Source organism: Colius striatus, chromosome Z (genome assembly GCF_028858725.1).
Source record: "Colius striatus isolate bColStr4 chromosome Z, bColStr4.1.hap1, whole genome shotgun sequence".
In the NCBI taxonomy this organism is placed as follows: Eukaryota; Metazoa; Chordata; class Aves; order Coliiformes; family Coliidae; genus Colius; species Colius striatus.
The window spans coordinates 76,402,996-76,419,569 of record NC_084790.1 but is presented as its reverse complement, the minus strand read 5'-3'; the positions used below and the strand labels follow the sequence as shown (position 1 = coordinate 76,419,569).

At 58.8% G+C, this 16,574-nt stretch overlaps 2 protein-coding genes across 14 annotated transcripts in view; both read right to left on the bottom strand.

Moving 5' to 3' along the window:
• Window positions 1-388: 388 nt before the first annotated feature.
• Window positions 389-6,579, bottom strand: STOML2 (stomatin like 2). 2 transcript variants are annotated; one of them, XM_062018407.1, is made up of 10 exons: window positions 5,411-6,579; window positions 4,450-4,602; window positions 4,031-4,130; window positions 3,389-3,447; window positions 2,934-3,035; window positions 2,183-2,317; window positions 1,523-1,667; window positions 1,135-1,214; window positions 782-910; window positions 389-677 (listed from the first exon to the last, which is right to left on the bottom strand). In XM_062018407.1, the coding sequence occupies exons 1-10, from the start codon at window positions 5,459-5,461 to the stop codon at window positions 546-548; spliced, it is 1,086 nt and encodes a 361-aa protein (XP_061874391.1). In that variant the 5' UTR covers window positions 5,462-6,579; the 3' UTR covers window positions 389-545. The 2 variants fall into 2 exon arrangements, with proteins under 2 accessions (XP_061874391.1, XP_061874393.1); XM_062018409.1 differs by lacking the exon at window positions 4,450-4,602.
• Window positions 6,580-6,615: 36 nt separating this feature from the next.
• The window catches only part of ATOSB (atos homolog B), a 34,145-nt gene continuing 24,186 nt past the window's right edge, over window positions 6,616-16,574 (bottom strand). For 7 of the 12 annotated variants that reach the window (XM_062018403.1, XM_062018395.1, XM_062018402.1 and 4 more), the window contains 9 exons: window positions 15,070-15,162; window positions 14,286-14,568; window positions 11,295-12,558; window positions 9,740-9,798; window positions 9,331-9,427; window positions 8,709-8,867; window positions 8,245-8,313; window positions 7,553-7,758; window positions 6,616-7,279 (listed from right to left, as the gene is read on the bottom strand). In XM_062018403.1, coding sequence (XP_061874387.1) covers window positions 7,126-7,279; window positions 7,553-7,758; window positions 8,245-8,313; window positions 8,709-8,867; window positions 9,331-9,427; window positions 9,740-9,798; window positions 11,295-12,374 — 1,824 coding nt within the window. In that variant the 5' untranslated portion in view covers window positions 12,375-12,558; window positions 14,286-14,568; window positions 15,070-15,162 and the 3' untranslated portion in view covers window positions 6,616-7,125. Of the gene's footprint in view, window positions 7,280-7,552; window positions 7,759-8,244; window positions 8,314-8,708; window positions 8,868-9,330; window positions 9,428-9,739; window positions 9,799-11,294; window positions 12,559-13,932; window positions 14,035-14,285; window positions 14,569-14,723; window positions 14,931-15,069; window positions 15,163-16,574 lie in introns of all 12 variants that reach the window. The other 5 variants (XM_062018397.1, XM_062018401.1, XM_062018399.1 and 2 more) reach the window with 5 other exon arrangements.

The following is a 16,574-nucleotide window of genomic DNA, read 5'->3' as shown; positions in this document are numbered from 1 at the left end:
CCGCGCCGCTCCCTGCGGCTGCCGCCACCGCCCCCCCTCCCGGAAGCGCCGCGCGTGGCGCCGCCCGGCCCCGAGCGGCAGCGCCCCCTGGCGGGCGGGCGGGGAAAGCCCCGAGCGAGCGGCCGCCGACGCCTCGGCTCCGCGCCTGGCAGAGCGGGGTGCGGCGGGGAACCGCCTGTCCTGCGGCACGGCGGGCAGCTCCCACGACAGCAACGGCGTGAGCACGCCGGCTCGCATCCCAGGAGCCGCGTTCCCCGGCCGGGAGAGGCGTCCCCGCCACGGAACAGAGGTCCTCACCCCGATAAAGGGGACACCAGCTCCTCCTGCAGATCACTACGGGAGCATCCCGGCAGCAGCCTGCTTTAGGAGAGCTGGTCTCACTCGGCAGGAGGATGTCGGGGTCGGGCTGCTGAGCGCCAGGGGAGGTGCTGCAGCAGCACCGGTGCCGTTTATTAGGGGACTTAAATCCAAATATAAAATAAGGACCAAGGGAAGAAGAGCGTCTGAGCAGGGAGGGCAGCAGGACAAGGACTGCCAGCACTCCGCTAGCTGGAGCTAGCCTGCTCTGCCTTTAGCAGCTCCGTGGGGGGCGGCTGAGAGTCCTCTCGGGCTTGGGGCATCTCCTCCTGAGTCTTCACAGCTTGTGACTTAGTCAGCGTGGCGTAGATGCCCAGGGCCTGGAGGAAATGAGAGAGCCATGGGAGAGGAGAGCACCAGGCCCTGCCGGGCTGCCGCCTTCACCTCCCCCTGGGAGAGAGGGGTTCCCTCTGACCATACTGACCTGTGTCACCATGTTGGTGACATCGCCAGTGTTGGCAGGCAGCAGGAGGGTGTTGGAGTCTTTGGCGAGGTTGGAGAAAGCGTTCACGTACTGCTCTGCCACAGAGAGAGAGGCGGCGGCGCTGCCATGCTGGGGAGAGAGAGATGAGGCTCAGCAGCGAGTCGTGTTACCACTGAAAGCTCAGCCATGCCCCTGCTCCCAGCTCGCCTCAGCTGGCAGCAGCCCTCAAGACAGGAAATCTCCTGGCTTGCTGCTGCTGAAGACTCTCCAAGAGAAATCCAGGTGCCACCCTGGATGTGGTTTCACCTCCTCCAGTGCCAAATCGGTGGCTGCCCTGAGGAGCTGTTGCTCACCTGCTGTGCCAGAGCAGCTGCCAGGAGCTGGATAGCCTCTGCCTTGGCCCTGGCCTTTACCAGCATGGCGTTGGCTTCCCCTGCAACAAGCCACAGAGAGAACATCAGAACTACCACGCAGCACTTGCAAGGAGCAAACTGGGACAATTTCAGGCATGCAAAGTCTGCTCTTCCCCAAGAACTGCATGGCAATACTCCTGCCACCTGTCTCCTGCGGCCCCAGGGTAGCAACACCAGCTGGAGCTCACCCTGAGGGCCCCAGTGGGAAGGATCAGCCTGGCTGAGGAAGCCTGGCAACAGTGATACACTCTGTTCCCCAGGAGCATCACTCCTTGGTGCAGAGGGCTATGGATGCCTCAGCCCCCCTTTCTCTAGCCCAAGGCATTACCAGCAGCTTTGTTGATTTGTTCAGCCTTCTCAGCTTCTGATGCCAGGATCTGGGCCTGCTTCTGCCCCTCAGCCACGTTGATGGCAGATTCCCGCGTCCCCTCTGACTCCAGCACTGTCGCCCGCTTCCGTCGCTCTGCCTCCACCTGCAGAGACAGGTCAGACAACACCCTGCCATGGCCAGGCCAGTGGAATCCCACCTGTAGGGCACGCTTCCACAGCCCACTGGGGCTTAGCAGGGGATGAGAATGCAGCTACAAAACAACACCTGGTCCCTGGGCAGGGCTGGTTCTGCTCCCCACACTGCACAGCCCTCTCCAACCCAGCCCACACCTAGCCAGATGGCCACTTCTGCCTCCTCTCCTTCCTGCCTGGACATCAGGCTTTTCTCAAGGCCTCAATTCACCTCTGGGAATTGCTTCCTACAGAGGCCAGTAGGAATTTCAAAGGGAGCTGGCATGGCTTGTGTGTACTGGGCAGGAGCCACCTCTGTTGAAATAAGTATGAGCATTATTTACTCAATAGCTGTACGTTTGCAGATGAAGTGCCAAGGGGCTACCCTCACCTCAAGAGAGGTGACAGCTCTAGACAGATAACAATGGTGCAGTGTGGAAGGAGAGACCTCCCTCTTGTTCCAGACCATCCTCCCAGAAAACCAAACCTGCATCTGCATGGATTCCTTCACTCGTGGGGGTACATGGATGTCCTTGATCTCGTAGCGCAGGCAGCGGATGCCCCAGCAGTCTGAGGCCTGGTTGATAGCATCCACAATATTGGCATTGAGGGACTCCCGCTCCTGAGAGGCACAAAGGAAAGAGCAGAGGGCACAGAAGAGGTGCTTAGCATGACACACAAGTCAGGAAGGAAGCAGACACCCCTTGTCAGAGGCCAAGGTCAACCAGGAAACCCCATCTCCACAGGTATACAGCAGGGTCAAGCACTTCCTACGTCTCTTGAAGAGATCACCATCTCCTAGGGAAGGCAGTGCCCCAAATGGAAATTTCTGAGATGCAAACACCATCCATTCATCAATGCCAACAGCTCCTGTTTCTGCCCAGAAAATGGGGCATGAGGGTTATAGCCCACTTTAAACGAGGTCAGCCAGGACACTCACCACTGGTCCTGAGCAAAGAGTCACTGACTCAAGAGAAATGTCGCTTGTCCAGCTGAGTCTGGGCACATGCCACCCACCACCCTTTCTGACTAACCCAGGGCAGGGTGAAAAAGAGCTCCTGTTAAAAAAAGAGAACCAAAACAAAACCCATCTCCCAAGTATTCACGAACAGGTCAACTGAAACAGAAGCTCTCGAAGCAAAGGGCGTTTTGCTGTTACGTGTGTCAACCTGGCCATGCTGACTGCCCCAGCGTTTCAAGAGATGCTGGCAGCCCCCCGATCTGCCTCCCCAGCTCACCCGAAAGACTCTGTCGAGAGAGAGTTTGCCAAGTTCAGATCTCATGGTGGTTTGGGCCAGCTGGGTCACTGCATACTCCGGGTCTTCCACCCCATAGCTGGCCTGGAGAGCAAAAGCAAAAAACAGAGTCAATAGCAGTGCCAAGAGGGACCCTGAATGAGGCAGGATGAGCACATACAGTGCCAAGATAAGAAACCAGCCACAACCACCTCTGCCAAAGAAACGGGGAGTCCAGAGCCTTGGGAGGGATCTGGGTACTCAGGCCACCAGCTTGAGAGGGTGTAGCAAGGTGGCCTGAGGCTGAAGCGCATGTTTTGGTGAGAAGGGAACTGGCAGAGCCCGGTGAGCAGGGCCCGAGGAGCTGCCAAGGCGGGTGGCTGAGCAGCGTGGCACAGGCAGACCAGAGAGGCTGCAAGTGTGTCTCAGGCTGAGCACCGGCACAGCAGGGACGGTACCTTGTAGGGGTCCATAACCCGCAGGTAGAGCACACCATCGATCTGCAGGGTGACGTTATCTGCCAGGAGAGAACAAGACACCCCGTGTACCCAAACAGCAAGGACAAAATATAGCAACCCCCTTCTCCTCTGACAGAATAAGCAGATGTTCTCCTTTTGGCCAAAATGGATCTCCTCATCTAGAAGGACTCTATCTAGAAGACATTTCATTTTGATGTTTTAATGTGCAAGAAGTCTCAGGTTTCCAGAACAAAACAGTCAGTACTGCAGTTACCACTCTAAGTAAAGATTAAAGTGAAAAAAAACCCAACTCCAAACAAAAAGCTTAATACTGCAATTGTAACAGGGCTGTCCCATCAACCTGATCCAAACTCTTTTTTTACAGGAACACAGATTTTTATTGTGCTTCAACACAGGAAAAGGTTTGGAAAATAGATTCCTGCCCAGCTGCATTCAACTCACCAAGAAGGGGCAGCCGTAGCCCTGAGAGGGCAGACGGGACCTCTTGGGGTGCCCCTGCTCACAGCACCAGGAGAAAGACCCAGCACAGGTCTTCAGGGACTTTCCCAGTCCTGCTCACTCTGTCCCTTGCTCATCCCAGCAGCAGAAGGAAAGAGGTAGGAGGCAGAAACTGTTCCTTACCCAGAGTGACCGCCGACTGCTCAGGGACATTAATGACGATTTCTTTGAGGCTCTGCACATAACGAATCCGATCCAGCAGAGGGATGAGGAAGTTCAGACCCTGGGAAAAGGGTAGGATTAGATGGCTGAGCCCTCTAACCTGGGGTTTTCCCCACAGAGAGATCAGTCAGACTAGAGAGAGCTGTGCAAACAAAGCCCAAGTACACTGCATGCTGCTGATGCTGCAGGCCGGGCAAACACACCTTACACATGGGGAGAATTTAGGTCTGTCAGCAAAGGAAATTAGTCTATAGGCAGTCAAAGGGATTGCAATCTATATGAATAAACACACAACCCTCCAAACCCTCATGCAAAGGACATGCCTCGCTACAGCTTTAGGAACCTGCTGAATCCAGAAGGGGAGAAAAGCAGCTCCTTACAGGCTCAAGGATTCGGTGGAACTTGCCCATCCTCTCCACCACCCAAGCCTCCTGCTGCGGCACAAAGAGCACCCCGATATTCACAGGCAGGCCAGAGTTCAAGCGGCAGGGTGCTGGTGCCAGCCATGCTGCACGCTTCAGCTGCTGGGAGCGCTGGAGAAAGGAAAAGGAATGGGACTGAGACCGGATGCTGGCACCTTGGAGTTCCAGCACCATCCCTGTTCTCACCAGGGATCCAATACACCAGGCAGGAAAATGGCTCCTTTGCCCCAGAAAAGCCCATGATGCAAAGGGACACAGATTGTCCCCACAGGGATGAGGTCTGGGCCATGGGACAGCACAAGTGTCAGGGCCTTCCCCGCAAGTGTAGGGAAGCTCAGCCCTGTACTGGAGCTTTATCTGTGTCTCCCCTCAAATCACCACTGTGAGGGAAAGGGACAAAGCCTCCCTGGCACTACGGGAAAGGAAGGGGTGTGTGGGGTGGGTCTCTCTGCCCCACTCAACCCCCTGTAACATGGTCAGACTCCTTCCTCCCATCTTCCACCTCAGCCCGAGCCCACCTCCCTCTGCAGCCTGTCCCTCCCCAGCTCCGATCACCTCCTGTCCTGCTCAAGTACCCTGTCTCCTGGGCACTCCCTCACCTTCCTCCCCACGGCTCTTCACTCTCCCAGGTCTTCTCGCTGCCTCCCACGCCTGTCTCTCTCCTGCCTCCCCCCTCTGATTTACAGCCCCCCACATGCCTTCCTCCTACAATCCTTTCCTCAGCGCCCCGGCTCACCTCACGGCTCCCCACACCCGCCTCTCCAGCCGCGCAACACCACCCGCCCCCTGCCCCCTCAGCGCCCCCGTACCCCCTTGCGCTCAGGCCCCTCCGCACCTCCCCGTGCCCCTATCCCCGCCCGGCTGCCCCGCGCCGAGCCCCCGCCCGGCGGCACGCTCCGCCCGAGCCCCCCGGCCGCACCTGCAGCAGCCCGAGGCCGGGCCCGGCCCGCAGCCCGGCCCGCGCCAGCATCGCCGCGCCGCTCGTCCCGCTCGCCTCCCGGAAGGGCCTCCCCGCAGCCTCCGCCCCGTTCCGGTGCCCCCCGGCCACGGCCCGGCGCGGCGCGGCGGCCGCTCCGCCTCTGTTCCGCGCCCCGACAGCAGCCGCGCTCGGTCTCCAAACGGGCGTTTATTAAATTAGAAACAGACACAAGTACCGGTACAGCCCGGCCGAGCCACGGAGAGCGCGGCGCGGCGCAAGCGCCGTCCCGGGAGCAAGACGCCGGCGCGCGGGAAGGCGGCGGGTCAGCAGGCCCGCACAGCCCCGCCGCGGCACGGCCCATCCCCGCGCCAGGCCCCGCAGCTCCCGGCGGGACGACGCGGGCACAGCCTGGGCTTTGGCTCAGACGAGGAGCTGGGAGCCTCGGGCCCAGCGTCGTGCCCGCCGCAGCGAGCAGCGAGCGGGGCCCCGTCCCCTCTGCCTCCCCCTTATCGGGAGGGGCTGGGGCGCTCCCGGCCCGAGCCGGCAGTGCGAGGCTCGCACGGAGCCCAGGGCACCGGGACGCTGCCCACAGCGTACGCACAAGCTCGTTTTGCCCCTCGGCCTGTCCCTGTCCCGCCTCCAGCCCGCAGCCCGGGGGAGGGCCAGGCCCCGCTCCACATGCCGCCAGCCCCCCGCGGAAGGCCCAGCCCTGGCGGCTGCTGCTTCCCCTCGTGGCCGCGCCGAGGCCTGGCTCCTGCCCCTGCTCCGCGCTGCCCCCGGGCCCGCATTCGCCCCACACATGCAGTCGGGCCAAGGCTCTCCATTTTTCTTTTGTTTTTGGCAATTTCTGCCTTCTCTCAGAGCACACGCGGGCTCTGGGAAGGCTATCCCCATGCTCCTGCAGAGCCCCAGCTCCCCATCCTTGTCACAGACGTGTCCCTTATCCCCAGGATCCACTGCAACGGCCACCCCCCTGCCCACCACAGACTTCTTGGGGTCTGGCGTGCCCAAAACGGGGTTAGAGGACGTGTCAGGCCTCCCCCAGCTGCCTCAAGTGGGGCTGGCCCCATGGAGCTGGTGTCCAGCAGCAAGTGTCAGGCGCTCCTGGGGTTGTGACGGCAGCCCCAGCCCAGAACGTGCATCCGGGCTGAGAGGTGGGTCACCCGCTCTTCCCCAGGCCCCAGTCACCCCCGCAGACCCCACAGCCCTGCCCCAACCAGGCAGCCCCACACTGCCAGGGGCCTCATCCAGCACAGAGTGGGTGCAGAAGAACAGCACAACATCTCCAATCCTCCACACAAGCCTCCTCTGCACTCCCACCAACAATAAATACTAATAAATACAAACTCATCCGTAGTTTCTGCCTCTATCCCCAGGGCCAGCATGGGCAGCCTCACCTGGACCCCCCTAGCCTAAGTCATCACTCCCCACCCCCCACGAGCTACGGCTCCATCTCCCAGCTGGGAGCAGCGTGGGGCAGAAGGCTTAGGCACGTCCCTGGGGGGCTGGGGCGGCTCCTTAGCCCCTGCCCTCCTGGGGAAGCCCGCCTAGTGATCCCACGCTGCGGCAGGGAATGGTGTCCATGCTGCTCAGGAGGATAGGGCTGCGCTGGGAGGGCAACACTTGAAGGTGGTGCTTGCTTGCTGGCCCTTTACTCAATTCTCCCCAAAGTGCTGGGCTGGAGGCTTCCCAGTAGCGCTGCGGGAGGGAGAAGGTCAGGCCCGGGGCGAGTAGCAGGGGTTCCTCGGCATCTCTGTGAAGGACTTCAGTTCGTAGGGGATTCCCGAGTCAACCTCAATCGACTTGCGGGAGAAAAGCAGCCGGATGTCGTCGTGAAGGTAGATCTTCCCCGATTTGGAGCTCTGAAACCTGAGTGAAGACAAGAGCAGGGTGGAGGCTGCCAGATAAGGGCAGGACAACCCCCTCATCTACTTTAGCCCCTGGTCAGAGTAGCCATGCTCTGGTTGCCTTCAGAGGAATAGACTGCTCTCTGGGCAGGGGGACAACTCCAGCCTCCACGAAGCCAGCCCCTGCTGCTCCCTACAGTGAGGGGTCAGCTTGGCATACCCTCGCTCTAGCCTGCAGGCTTAGAGGAGGCAAGGACATATGGGAGAGGTGTCCATCTGTCCCAGCGTGCCCTACCTTAGGTGCATCAGGTAGCAGAGGACTCTGCGGGGTGCATCGGTGCCTGGTGGGCCACTGGCGGCCACGGTGGCCCCTTCCTCCTCTCCAACAGGCACCAAGAAGATGCGATGGCGGAGGAAGGTCATGTGGTTGGCCGGCATGTCCTGGAAGTCATATGTCACCAAGAACATCTTCACCACGGTCTTGTTGGGGTTAAATAAGGTCTGCAGGCAAAGGGGTAGGGATGAGACTGGGAGGAGCACAGGAACAGATCCATAGGGCACAGCTGGGATCAGCACCAGGAGGCCCAAGGGTCCAGAAAGCCCCACAACAGCCACAGAAGGCTTAGCCTGAGGCCCACAGGTCCTTTCCACCCACCTCCACTACTGTGCTCCCATCCCATTGCATCCCATCCCCACTGCACATACATGCTCTCCTGCCTGGGTCTTGTCCCACCTCACCAACCACTTCCTTCCCTGCGTCTCCCATCATGTTGTCTCCCTGTCAGCACCCCAGGGACCCTCTACTCCCCATTGCTGTGCTATCTTGGTGGCCACATACCCTTTTTGCACAAGCTTTCTGGCTGCTGCCCTGCCAAACAATGCCAAAGAGGGCATCTACCCTAGGGGGCAACTGGAGCCCACCCAACCAAGCCCCCTTCCCATGGTACTGCTGAAGGTCAGTGTGGGTCCACTCAGCCTTTGACTCACCACTTGGATGGTTCCAGCTTTGGGGACACTGTAACCCTTCTTTCCCAAGGCTTCCAAGTCAATCACTCCCTAGGGCAAAGAAACAGCACATGAGATGGGGAGAAGACCCTGAGAGCCCAACTGGGACCCAGAATGGGTCTGTGAGCCCCCTCTTTCCAGGAACACCTGCCACAAAGGCAGGAAGAAGACGCCCAGTCTTCTCCAAACCACGGGACGAATGTGCAGCAAGACAGAGCTGATGGCGAAGCAACAGCCATGAGACGACTGGGCAGCAGCCTACCGGTTGATATGTCTGCAAGGCTTCCCTCTCCTCTCCCTCTTTACTCCTTTTTTGGGACAGGTTGAACACTGCTCCCAGCACAGCTGGTATTCTCTCCAGAGAGGAGCAGCCCCTGGGCTGGTGGTGCCTGGGTACAGCCCCCACACACCTGCCCCACAGCCCCAGCCCTCCCTCAGGCACATACCAGGAAAGGTGAGGGCACGCTGTGTTCCGAGATGTCGAAGTAGGTGACGTTGACGGGCAGGGTGGCGTGCTGGGGGCAGTAGGAGCCGCTGGCGCCGATCTCTGCCGTGAACCCCTCGATCCTCCCCGATGGTGCAAAGCGTCCTTTCAGGATGGACTCCTGAGAGAGGAAGGAAGTGTTTGTTAGAGACCTTCAGACACCAGTACTGCCCCCTGCCCAGAAGCTGCAGCTGAGATCACCTCCATCTCCACTACAACCAGGTGTCTGCTTGCCCTTGTATGTCCAAGGAACACTCTGGCTGCTTGCTCTGAAGCAGACCCATCCTCAACTGGTGGACTAAAATCAGTCATCTAACACAGAGAAGCAGTGAGAGCACCTCAGCTCAGCCCCACAGCAGCCATCTCAGCAGTCCACAGTCTTGGCACATCATCCAAGGATCTGCTGGCTGAGCCATACTGCTGGTGGATGGCAGCTGTGCCACAGGGCCACAGCATGGCAGGCCCTCGGGGACCGTCAGCCCAGCCTCACACACCAGGACTCCCATCAGGTTCCAGCCCCTCATGCCTGCTGCCAGCCAAGCCTGGAGCCCCCAGAACCCTCACTGGCAAATGGGTGCCATTACCTCAAAGTTGCCCAGCAGAGCGTGGCTGACTGTGGTGGTGGCCCAGGGTGCTGCAGAGGACCTGGTACCCCTGCGGATGCTGCTCCGGAGGTGTCGCCTTTGAGAGAGAAGATCGGCATTGGACTGGAGAGCACACAGCCCTGTGCTGCCTGTGGCTCTGGGGATGTGGATCTGTGGATCCCTCTCCAGGTCCTCCCACTCCTTGGTCTTTGCTGGAGGTTGAACCTATTTTCCTACCCACCAGCAGAAACCCTCCACCACCCCAAAAGCCAGGAGTCTCATGGAGGTGAGATGCCTAAGGCAGGGCAGGGAAAAGGGTTAGTCCCATCCTGAACCTCTCACGAGGCTGCAGGGTGCTGGAGTGGGTGGGCATCCTGAGCCCCCTTGTTCACCCCACTCGGACACTCACGATTTGAGGCGCAGACCGCTCTTCAGCCTCCTCCCGACCACAGTGCAATCTGCAGAGCTCTGGAAGGGACAGGAAACAGAACCATGTTGGGGCAGCAACCAGAGACTGCATACCCCTGGGAGGTGCCACCCCCCGACGCCCTGCCCCACAGCTTCACAACAGTCCCAGCATATCAGACAGGCTTCCATCCACAGGGAGCCATCAACAGCCTCTGTAGGTGCAGCCAGCAAGACAGCCCAAAGGCTGGAGTGTCTGGTGGTGATGTGGAGCTGCCCAGAGTGTTGGTACCCAAGCCAAGGGTTCAGAACACAATTCCCACTTTGCAAAATGGTCTCGAAACCAGCCCCAGTGACAGGACATCCCCAAACAGAGGCACGCACCAAAACCCTCTAGCACCTCCCAGGGAACATTAGCACATACAAAAAAAGCTTCCAGACCAGCTCAGGAAAAGTTTCATCCCCTGGTGACTCATGCAAAGTCCTCAGTAGTGCAGCCAGGCAGATGGGCATGCTGCCCATCCCTGCCCACAGCCACACTCCTCCAGCTGCAGGGCTGGAGGTTAAAGCCAGAGCCACACTGCAACCTCCATTTAAAGATGTCCCCTTTTCAGGGATTTTCTCTTCTGGAAGCCTCACAAAAGGCAGCACAACACAAAATGATGATGGAGCTGGCTGGCATGACCCAGAGGGAAAACCCAGGGAAGCTGCTGGAGGGCTTCACTCTGCAAGGGCAGTGCTGGGGGCAGCTGGGCTCAGGGACAGTCTCCAAAAAGGGCACATGGTCAGACATGGGGTTGTGCCTTGTGAACAATGCCTGCCAGCTCCAAGCAGCAAGAAGCAGCTCTACTGTCAGTCCCTGAGGGTCCCTGCACCAAGGGATGCCCCAGGTCAAGAGAGGAGCATGCCAGCTCTGGCATGAGCCTGCTGCAGCCACAGCTAGTGAGACACAGTGAAGCCAGGGAGCTGGTTGGAGGGGTTGAGTAAGTAGGGAGGAATGGCAGGCAGCTCCTGAGCTGTCAGGGTGGTTGTAAGCCTCCAAAGTCTGTACCGTTTCTGAGAGCCTGTGGCACTCTGGGGACAGGCCATCGGCACTGAGAACTGCAGAAAAGCCAGTGGCATCTCTGCACACAGCACAGGGCATCCTACTCCCTGCCACCAAACCCTTGCCCTGATGGGTACCATGGCCATGGACGCAAGCCATCCCACACATTTGCCTTCCCTCTCATCAGGCAGGCAGATGCCAGCTGCTCTTCCCAAGCCTGCTGCTGAGTCTAGCTGAACACGAAGCTGTCAGACAGAGTGTGGCCCCATGCCATGTGTTCAAGTCTCCCTATCAGGGAGAGGTTGTGACCTCTTTGAGCAAGGCTCTCCAGGCAAAAGAGCTGGTTGCAAGCAGAAGGTGTAAGGCACTGCTGACAACCTGCAGACTGTGTGTCCCAGGGCTGCGGCAGTGGGATAGAACAGGGCATGCAGCCACTAAGGACTGTGCTGCCCAGGAGGACAGCCCTAAGCTCTGCCCAGGCTGTTCCCTGCCTGCCCCCACCAGCAGTGCTCACCTTGGTGGCAGGAAGCAGGTGGTTCCAGAAAGGGGCCCCCTTGGCATCAGTGCTGCGGCAGGCCGTGGGCACTGGGTGGCACGGCAGCACCCTCTTCTTCCTCGCTGGTGGGGACAGGCTCTCGTCCTCAGAGCAGGAGTCAGCAACCACCTCACCAGTGGGCAACAGCTTCCTTTTGGCCGGGCAGCTGCTGCCACTGAGCTGGCTGCTCCTGCAGGGTGTCTTCTCCAGGGAGCTCAGGTTGCTGGGCTCCAGGCTGAGTGCTGTCTGCGTAACTTGGAGCTCCTTGCATCCATTGGCCACCACCGGCCATTCCTCTTCTCCAGTGGCCCTGCTGCTGTGGGCCGGGCTGCTCCCTGGCTTCTCTCTTTTCTCGACAGAGTCCAACCGGGCTGTTTGTGCAATATTGTGCAAATCAAAGTGATGCAAGCTGTGTCCACTCGCCTGCTCACCATTATCCCCATATTCTGTGGGCTGATCCCCCGACGAGACAGAGCAACCATCTCTCGTGTGCAAAGTACTGCAAGCGATATTCTGGGGCCAGGAGGAGGTGGAGACCTCCTGCAACTTGTCCTGCTTGCTGGCTTTGGGGGTATGGCTAGGGCTGCCCTCACACCGGTGCTCCACCACCCGCAGCCCGCTGTGGGAGAAGTGCTGGGCAGAGCCGCACAGCGACAGCTCCTCCACCAAGAGGCCGTCCTCGAAGGTATCGTCATCATCCAGGGCAGCCTGCCCAGGGCCCCCCTCGCGCTTGCCGTCCACCCCGCCGCCACCCCAGTGAGTTCGTTTGGGATCTCGCCCTCCCTCCGGAGCTCGCTGCTCCGGGTATCCCCTTTTGAAGGCCGTCCGGCTGCCTGCCCACTGCTCCGTGCTCTCGGAGGAGCTGGAGAGGTGGGAGAAGATGGAAACCTGGTAAACCTTCTGGCGCTTGATGTCTGTCTCGTTGTAGCCCATGAGGATGCTGCGTCGGGCGCAGCGCTGCGCGGAAGGCTCCACGGGCGCCTCTGCCCTGGGCTGGGACAGGCCCGCGTCCGCGCTGCGCTCCAGCGGCAGCGGTGTCTCCGCGTGGATGTGCCGCATGGAGCCTCACTTGCCTGGACTCCGAGCGGAGCCGGAGTCACCACAGCCCATGCAGCAGCAGCAGGAGGATGACTGTAAAGTGCCACAGGTCAGGGTGCGAGGACAGGGGGTGGGAGCTGGACCCCTGCCTCGTTCAGGACGTCCAGGTGAGCTTTCTGCTACAGGGCACGCTGCAGTGCGGCATCTGGAAAGAGAGAGCAGGAGGATAGAGATCACCCCACGATCCCCATCCTCATCCAGGCTTTTGGCTGCGAGGAACCTGTGGGGATAAGGCAGCTGCTTGTACAGCCCCCTCAGACGCCTCTCCAGGGACGGAAAGAGGAAGCAGGCCGGCGTGGCTCTCCAGGGAACCCTGCAGCATCACCTGCCTGCAGGATCAGCACTTCCTTCCCAGCCTGGGCATGGAGAGGAGTCTCCAGCCAGGCGGCAGGCTACCGGCAACAAGTCTGCACAAGCAGAGAAAAGGGGGGCCTGCCCTCTGCCAGGGACCTGACGTCCTTGTGGTGTTCTAGAGTGCAGAAGTCAAGCAGGTCAGACCAGTCTCAGGGGTAATCAGGCCTGGAATCATCCCTTTGGGCAACAGCAACATCTCACAGTGCTCACCAAAGCAACCTATCCTGGCCACATGCGCTGTAAGAGGCAGGGCTGGTGCCCAATGGCCCCATGGCAGGGACAGGAACCTGACCTAAGGTCACAGTTATCTCTGCTAGCTTGGCCCAGGGATCTACTCCACCGCAGCTAGGTGGTGCCAGGGGATGCAGAGCCCATCATGAGCTCCTGCACCATCCACCCACTCCCACATGCGCCTCTCCATGCTGCATGGTGCCTCACTTTTGATTTTCAGCCCAGTTTGATGGCCGTGAGGATCCTGGCCACAAGGTTCTTCTGGCAAGATACAGATTGAAATGGCTGCAAGAGCTGAGGAATTGCAGGAAAAGTGACTGACAGACTGAGGAGCTCCAGAGCCCGACAAACTGCCTGTGCCTCTGCCCCTTGCATGGCCCCATAGCTCCACTTGCTTTTGTGGAGCAAAGGCTTAGGGGCAGGTGAGCAATAGAGGAACTGGTTCTCCAAGTGGGTCAAGGCTATCTGGAGCGCGAGGCTGTGTGTGGTATTTTGACCTCAACATGATGGGGATGGGAAAGAGGCAGGCCGAAGTGGTTCAGCGCAGGGACTTTGTTTAAAAGAAGCAATGAGAGGTATAACCATGCACCAACACATGCTGGGGGCCAACCAGCTGGAAAGCAGCTTTGCAGAAAAGACACTGGGATTCTGGTGGGCACCCAAGTTGGATCTGAGCCAGCAACATGATCTTTCCACAAAGCCAACAGTGTCCTGGGCTGCATTAGGCAAAGTATTGCCAGCACGTTGGCAGAGGTGAGATCCTTTCTCTTTGCTCAGCACTGCTTGAGGCCTCAGCTGAGACAGCACAGCAAGGGACCACTCAGATAATTAAGAGACTGGAGCATTGGTCCTACGAGGAAAGACTGGGAGAGCTGTGACTGTTCAGCCTGGAGAAGTGAAGGCTCAACAAGAGCTTATCAATGTATATAAGTACCTGAAGGGAGGGTGCAAAGCAAATGGAGCCAGGCTCTTTCCAGTGGTGTCCAGTGAGAGGACCAGAGGCAACAGGCACAGACTGGAACACGGGAGGTTCTGCCTGAACATCAGGAAACACTTTTTTTTACTGTGAGGGTGACGGAGCACTGGAACAGGTTACCTAGAAAAGCCTGCAACCTCCAGGCCTCCATCCTGGGAGATATTCAAAAGCTGTCTGGGCACAGTCCTGGGCAATGGCTCTAAGTGACTCTGCTTAAGCAGATGGGTTGCACCAGATGAGCTCCAGCTAGAGGTTCCCCCTCTGTGTAACCCACCACACTGCAGCCTGTCCCGGCTTCCTCCCCCACTCACCCCTTGGCAGCAGAACCCCTCTTGGCTCCGGACTGACGTCCCTGTCCCGCAGCGGGCGGTCGTTGGCACAACTAGCTGAAGACACCTGCCAGCCAGGCACCCCCCAGAAGCGGCGTGGCTGCCGTGGAATGGCTCCCACCATCACGGTGTGCCTCCGAACCTCTGCACTGTCCTCTCCAGCTCCTCAGTTTCCACAGTAGCTCTGAGGGGAAGGAAAGCAGAAGATGCTGGGCTGAGGTGATTCAGGTGCTCTCCAGGAGAAGGACAGGAGGGTTCTGTCTGCCTGTGGGGTCACACAAAGAGAAAAGGCAGCACAGAGGCTCAGCCACTCCCAGCCTCTCAAACCCAAAGGCCATGCACATCTTGACCATCTCAGACAGTGCTATCACCCTGATTTTCATTTAAACCACAAATACTTTGAGTTATGAACTCTCATACCTTGCTTGTATTTTACATCCCTTTTGCATGCCTTCCTGCATGAAACCCTGTGCACAGGAATAGTTCCCTGCTTCTTTCTGGTAATCATTTCGTGCCTTGCTTTCCAAGACACTGCAGATCACCAGAAGCCTCCAGGCCTCCAGCTAGCCGCTGGTCTTGTGTCCACCTCCTGCCCCTTTCACTTACAGCACAGGATGCTTTCTTTCCCTACAGACAAGGAGAAGAGCTTGCAGTGGTTTTCTTTCAATAAGATGTGCCTGGCAGCGAAGGCAGAAACCAGGAGTCTGACAGCCGTGTGTCACGGTGGCCCCTCACCAGCTTCCCGCAGTGCAAAGACAGCACTTACCTGCTCAGATGTGCCCTCGATGCATAATGGAGATCTGCAGATGCAACACAGCTTCCCTTCGGTCATCACCCACTGGCACCACAGCTCTGATGCCTGGAAAAGGACAAGGAGCAGAGTCAGCATGGGCAGCAGCACAGCAATTCAAAGTGGGCAGGAGACCTCAGGCACCTCCACTCTCAGCCCCTCTGCCCCTAGGGCAGCCTATGAGCTTTGCTGGCCCAGGAACTTTCCAAGTGAAGGAGGAAGCACTGCCCATTCCTGGGGACTATGTCCTCCCTGCCTCTCTCTCTACATAACCCTTGACCAGGAGCTCACTGCAGAGGCCGTCCAGAGGGAAGCCACTGTCTGCCCCACTGGGCAGCACAGTCCATCAGCAAGCACTGCTCTGGAGGCTGCAAACAGTGGGGCCAGGCAGATGAACACAATCCCTGAAGGGATGCTCAGAGGCACCGAATGCTCAAGTGCATCCCCCTTCTGGCACCCTGGTCTGGCAAGACCTGCATCCCACCATCTTGCAGGTGAGAAACCAGCTTCAGGAGGTCACTCACCATGCTTGCTGCCTGACCTCACCTGCCCCAGGCAACAGGTTGTTCTTTCATTACATTTCCAATAAGGTTTGTAATTAACAGGCCGTCATGGCCAGTCCCCAAGTACTGGACAGCCCAAAAGCCATTGCCAGCAGTGCTGGGGAAGGGCTCTGCCAGCAGCCAGCCAGAACAGAGACACAGTACCCCAGCTTCCAGTGCTTGCAGCAGGGCAAACAAATACTGTAGCATAATAAACTCCTGGTCCAGAACCTCAACAAAAGCTCTCTGTAAAGACCAGCTCCTCCCGGTACCTCACATTGGGACTGCACCAAGGCAGGTGGCAAAGCAAGTGAATGCCCCCAGCTGTGGGCAGACACCAAGGTGGTAACATGCTGTGCTCTGCCTGTTTGGAAGGTTGCTGCTTCCCTCCTTCATCCCTAGGGGAGATTTGTCCAATGACATGCATGGCACAGCCAGGACTGGGAAGGAAAATCAGCAACCAGCAAGGAGTCAGCAGGGTGTGTTGGGGGGAAAGCCATATCCTTCCTGTATGTCTCCATGCTGTGACAGACAAGCAGTCACCTGCATCCTTTCTTTCTCCTCATGGCCCTCTGTACGGCTCTTTGATCCCAGCAGCTGCTGCCTTTCAACAGAATGAGTCCATCAGGAGAAGCTGACGCCACAAATCCATCCCAGCTGAGACCTCAACACCAGTCTCCGGGTGATGCCAGCACTAGTCAGTGGCAGACAAGCGACTGCACCATGTTTTGCCAGCCCAGATGCTGTCACTTGAAGCACTGTGCTGGGAAATGGCAGGATTTCCCAGCCCACCTCCCAGTACATCCCCTTGGAGGACTGCCCATCAGCCTGGGATGGGGAGCAGCCAGAGCACAGCATTGCTCCCCATACTCCTCAAGATGCAAGGCACAGTGATCAGGGGAGGTTCCCATCCTCCTTCCCCTAGCCCTGGGGTTTCCC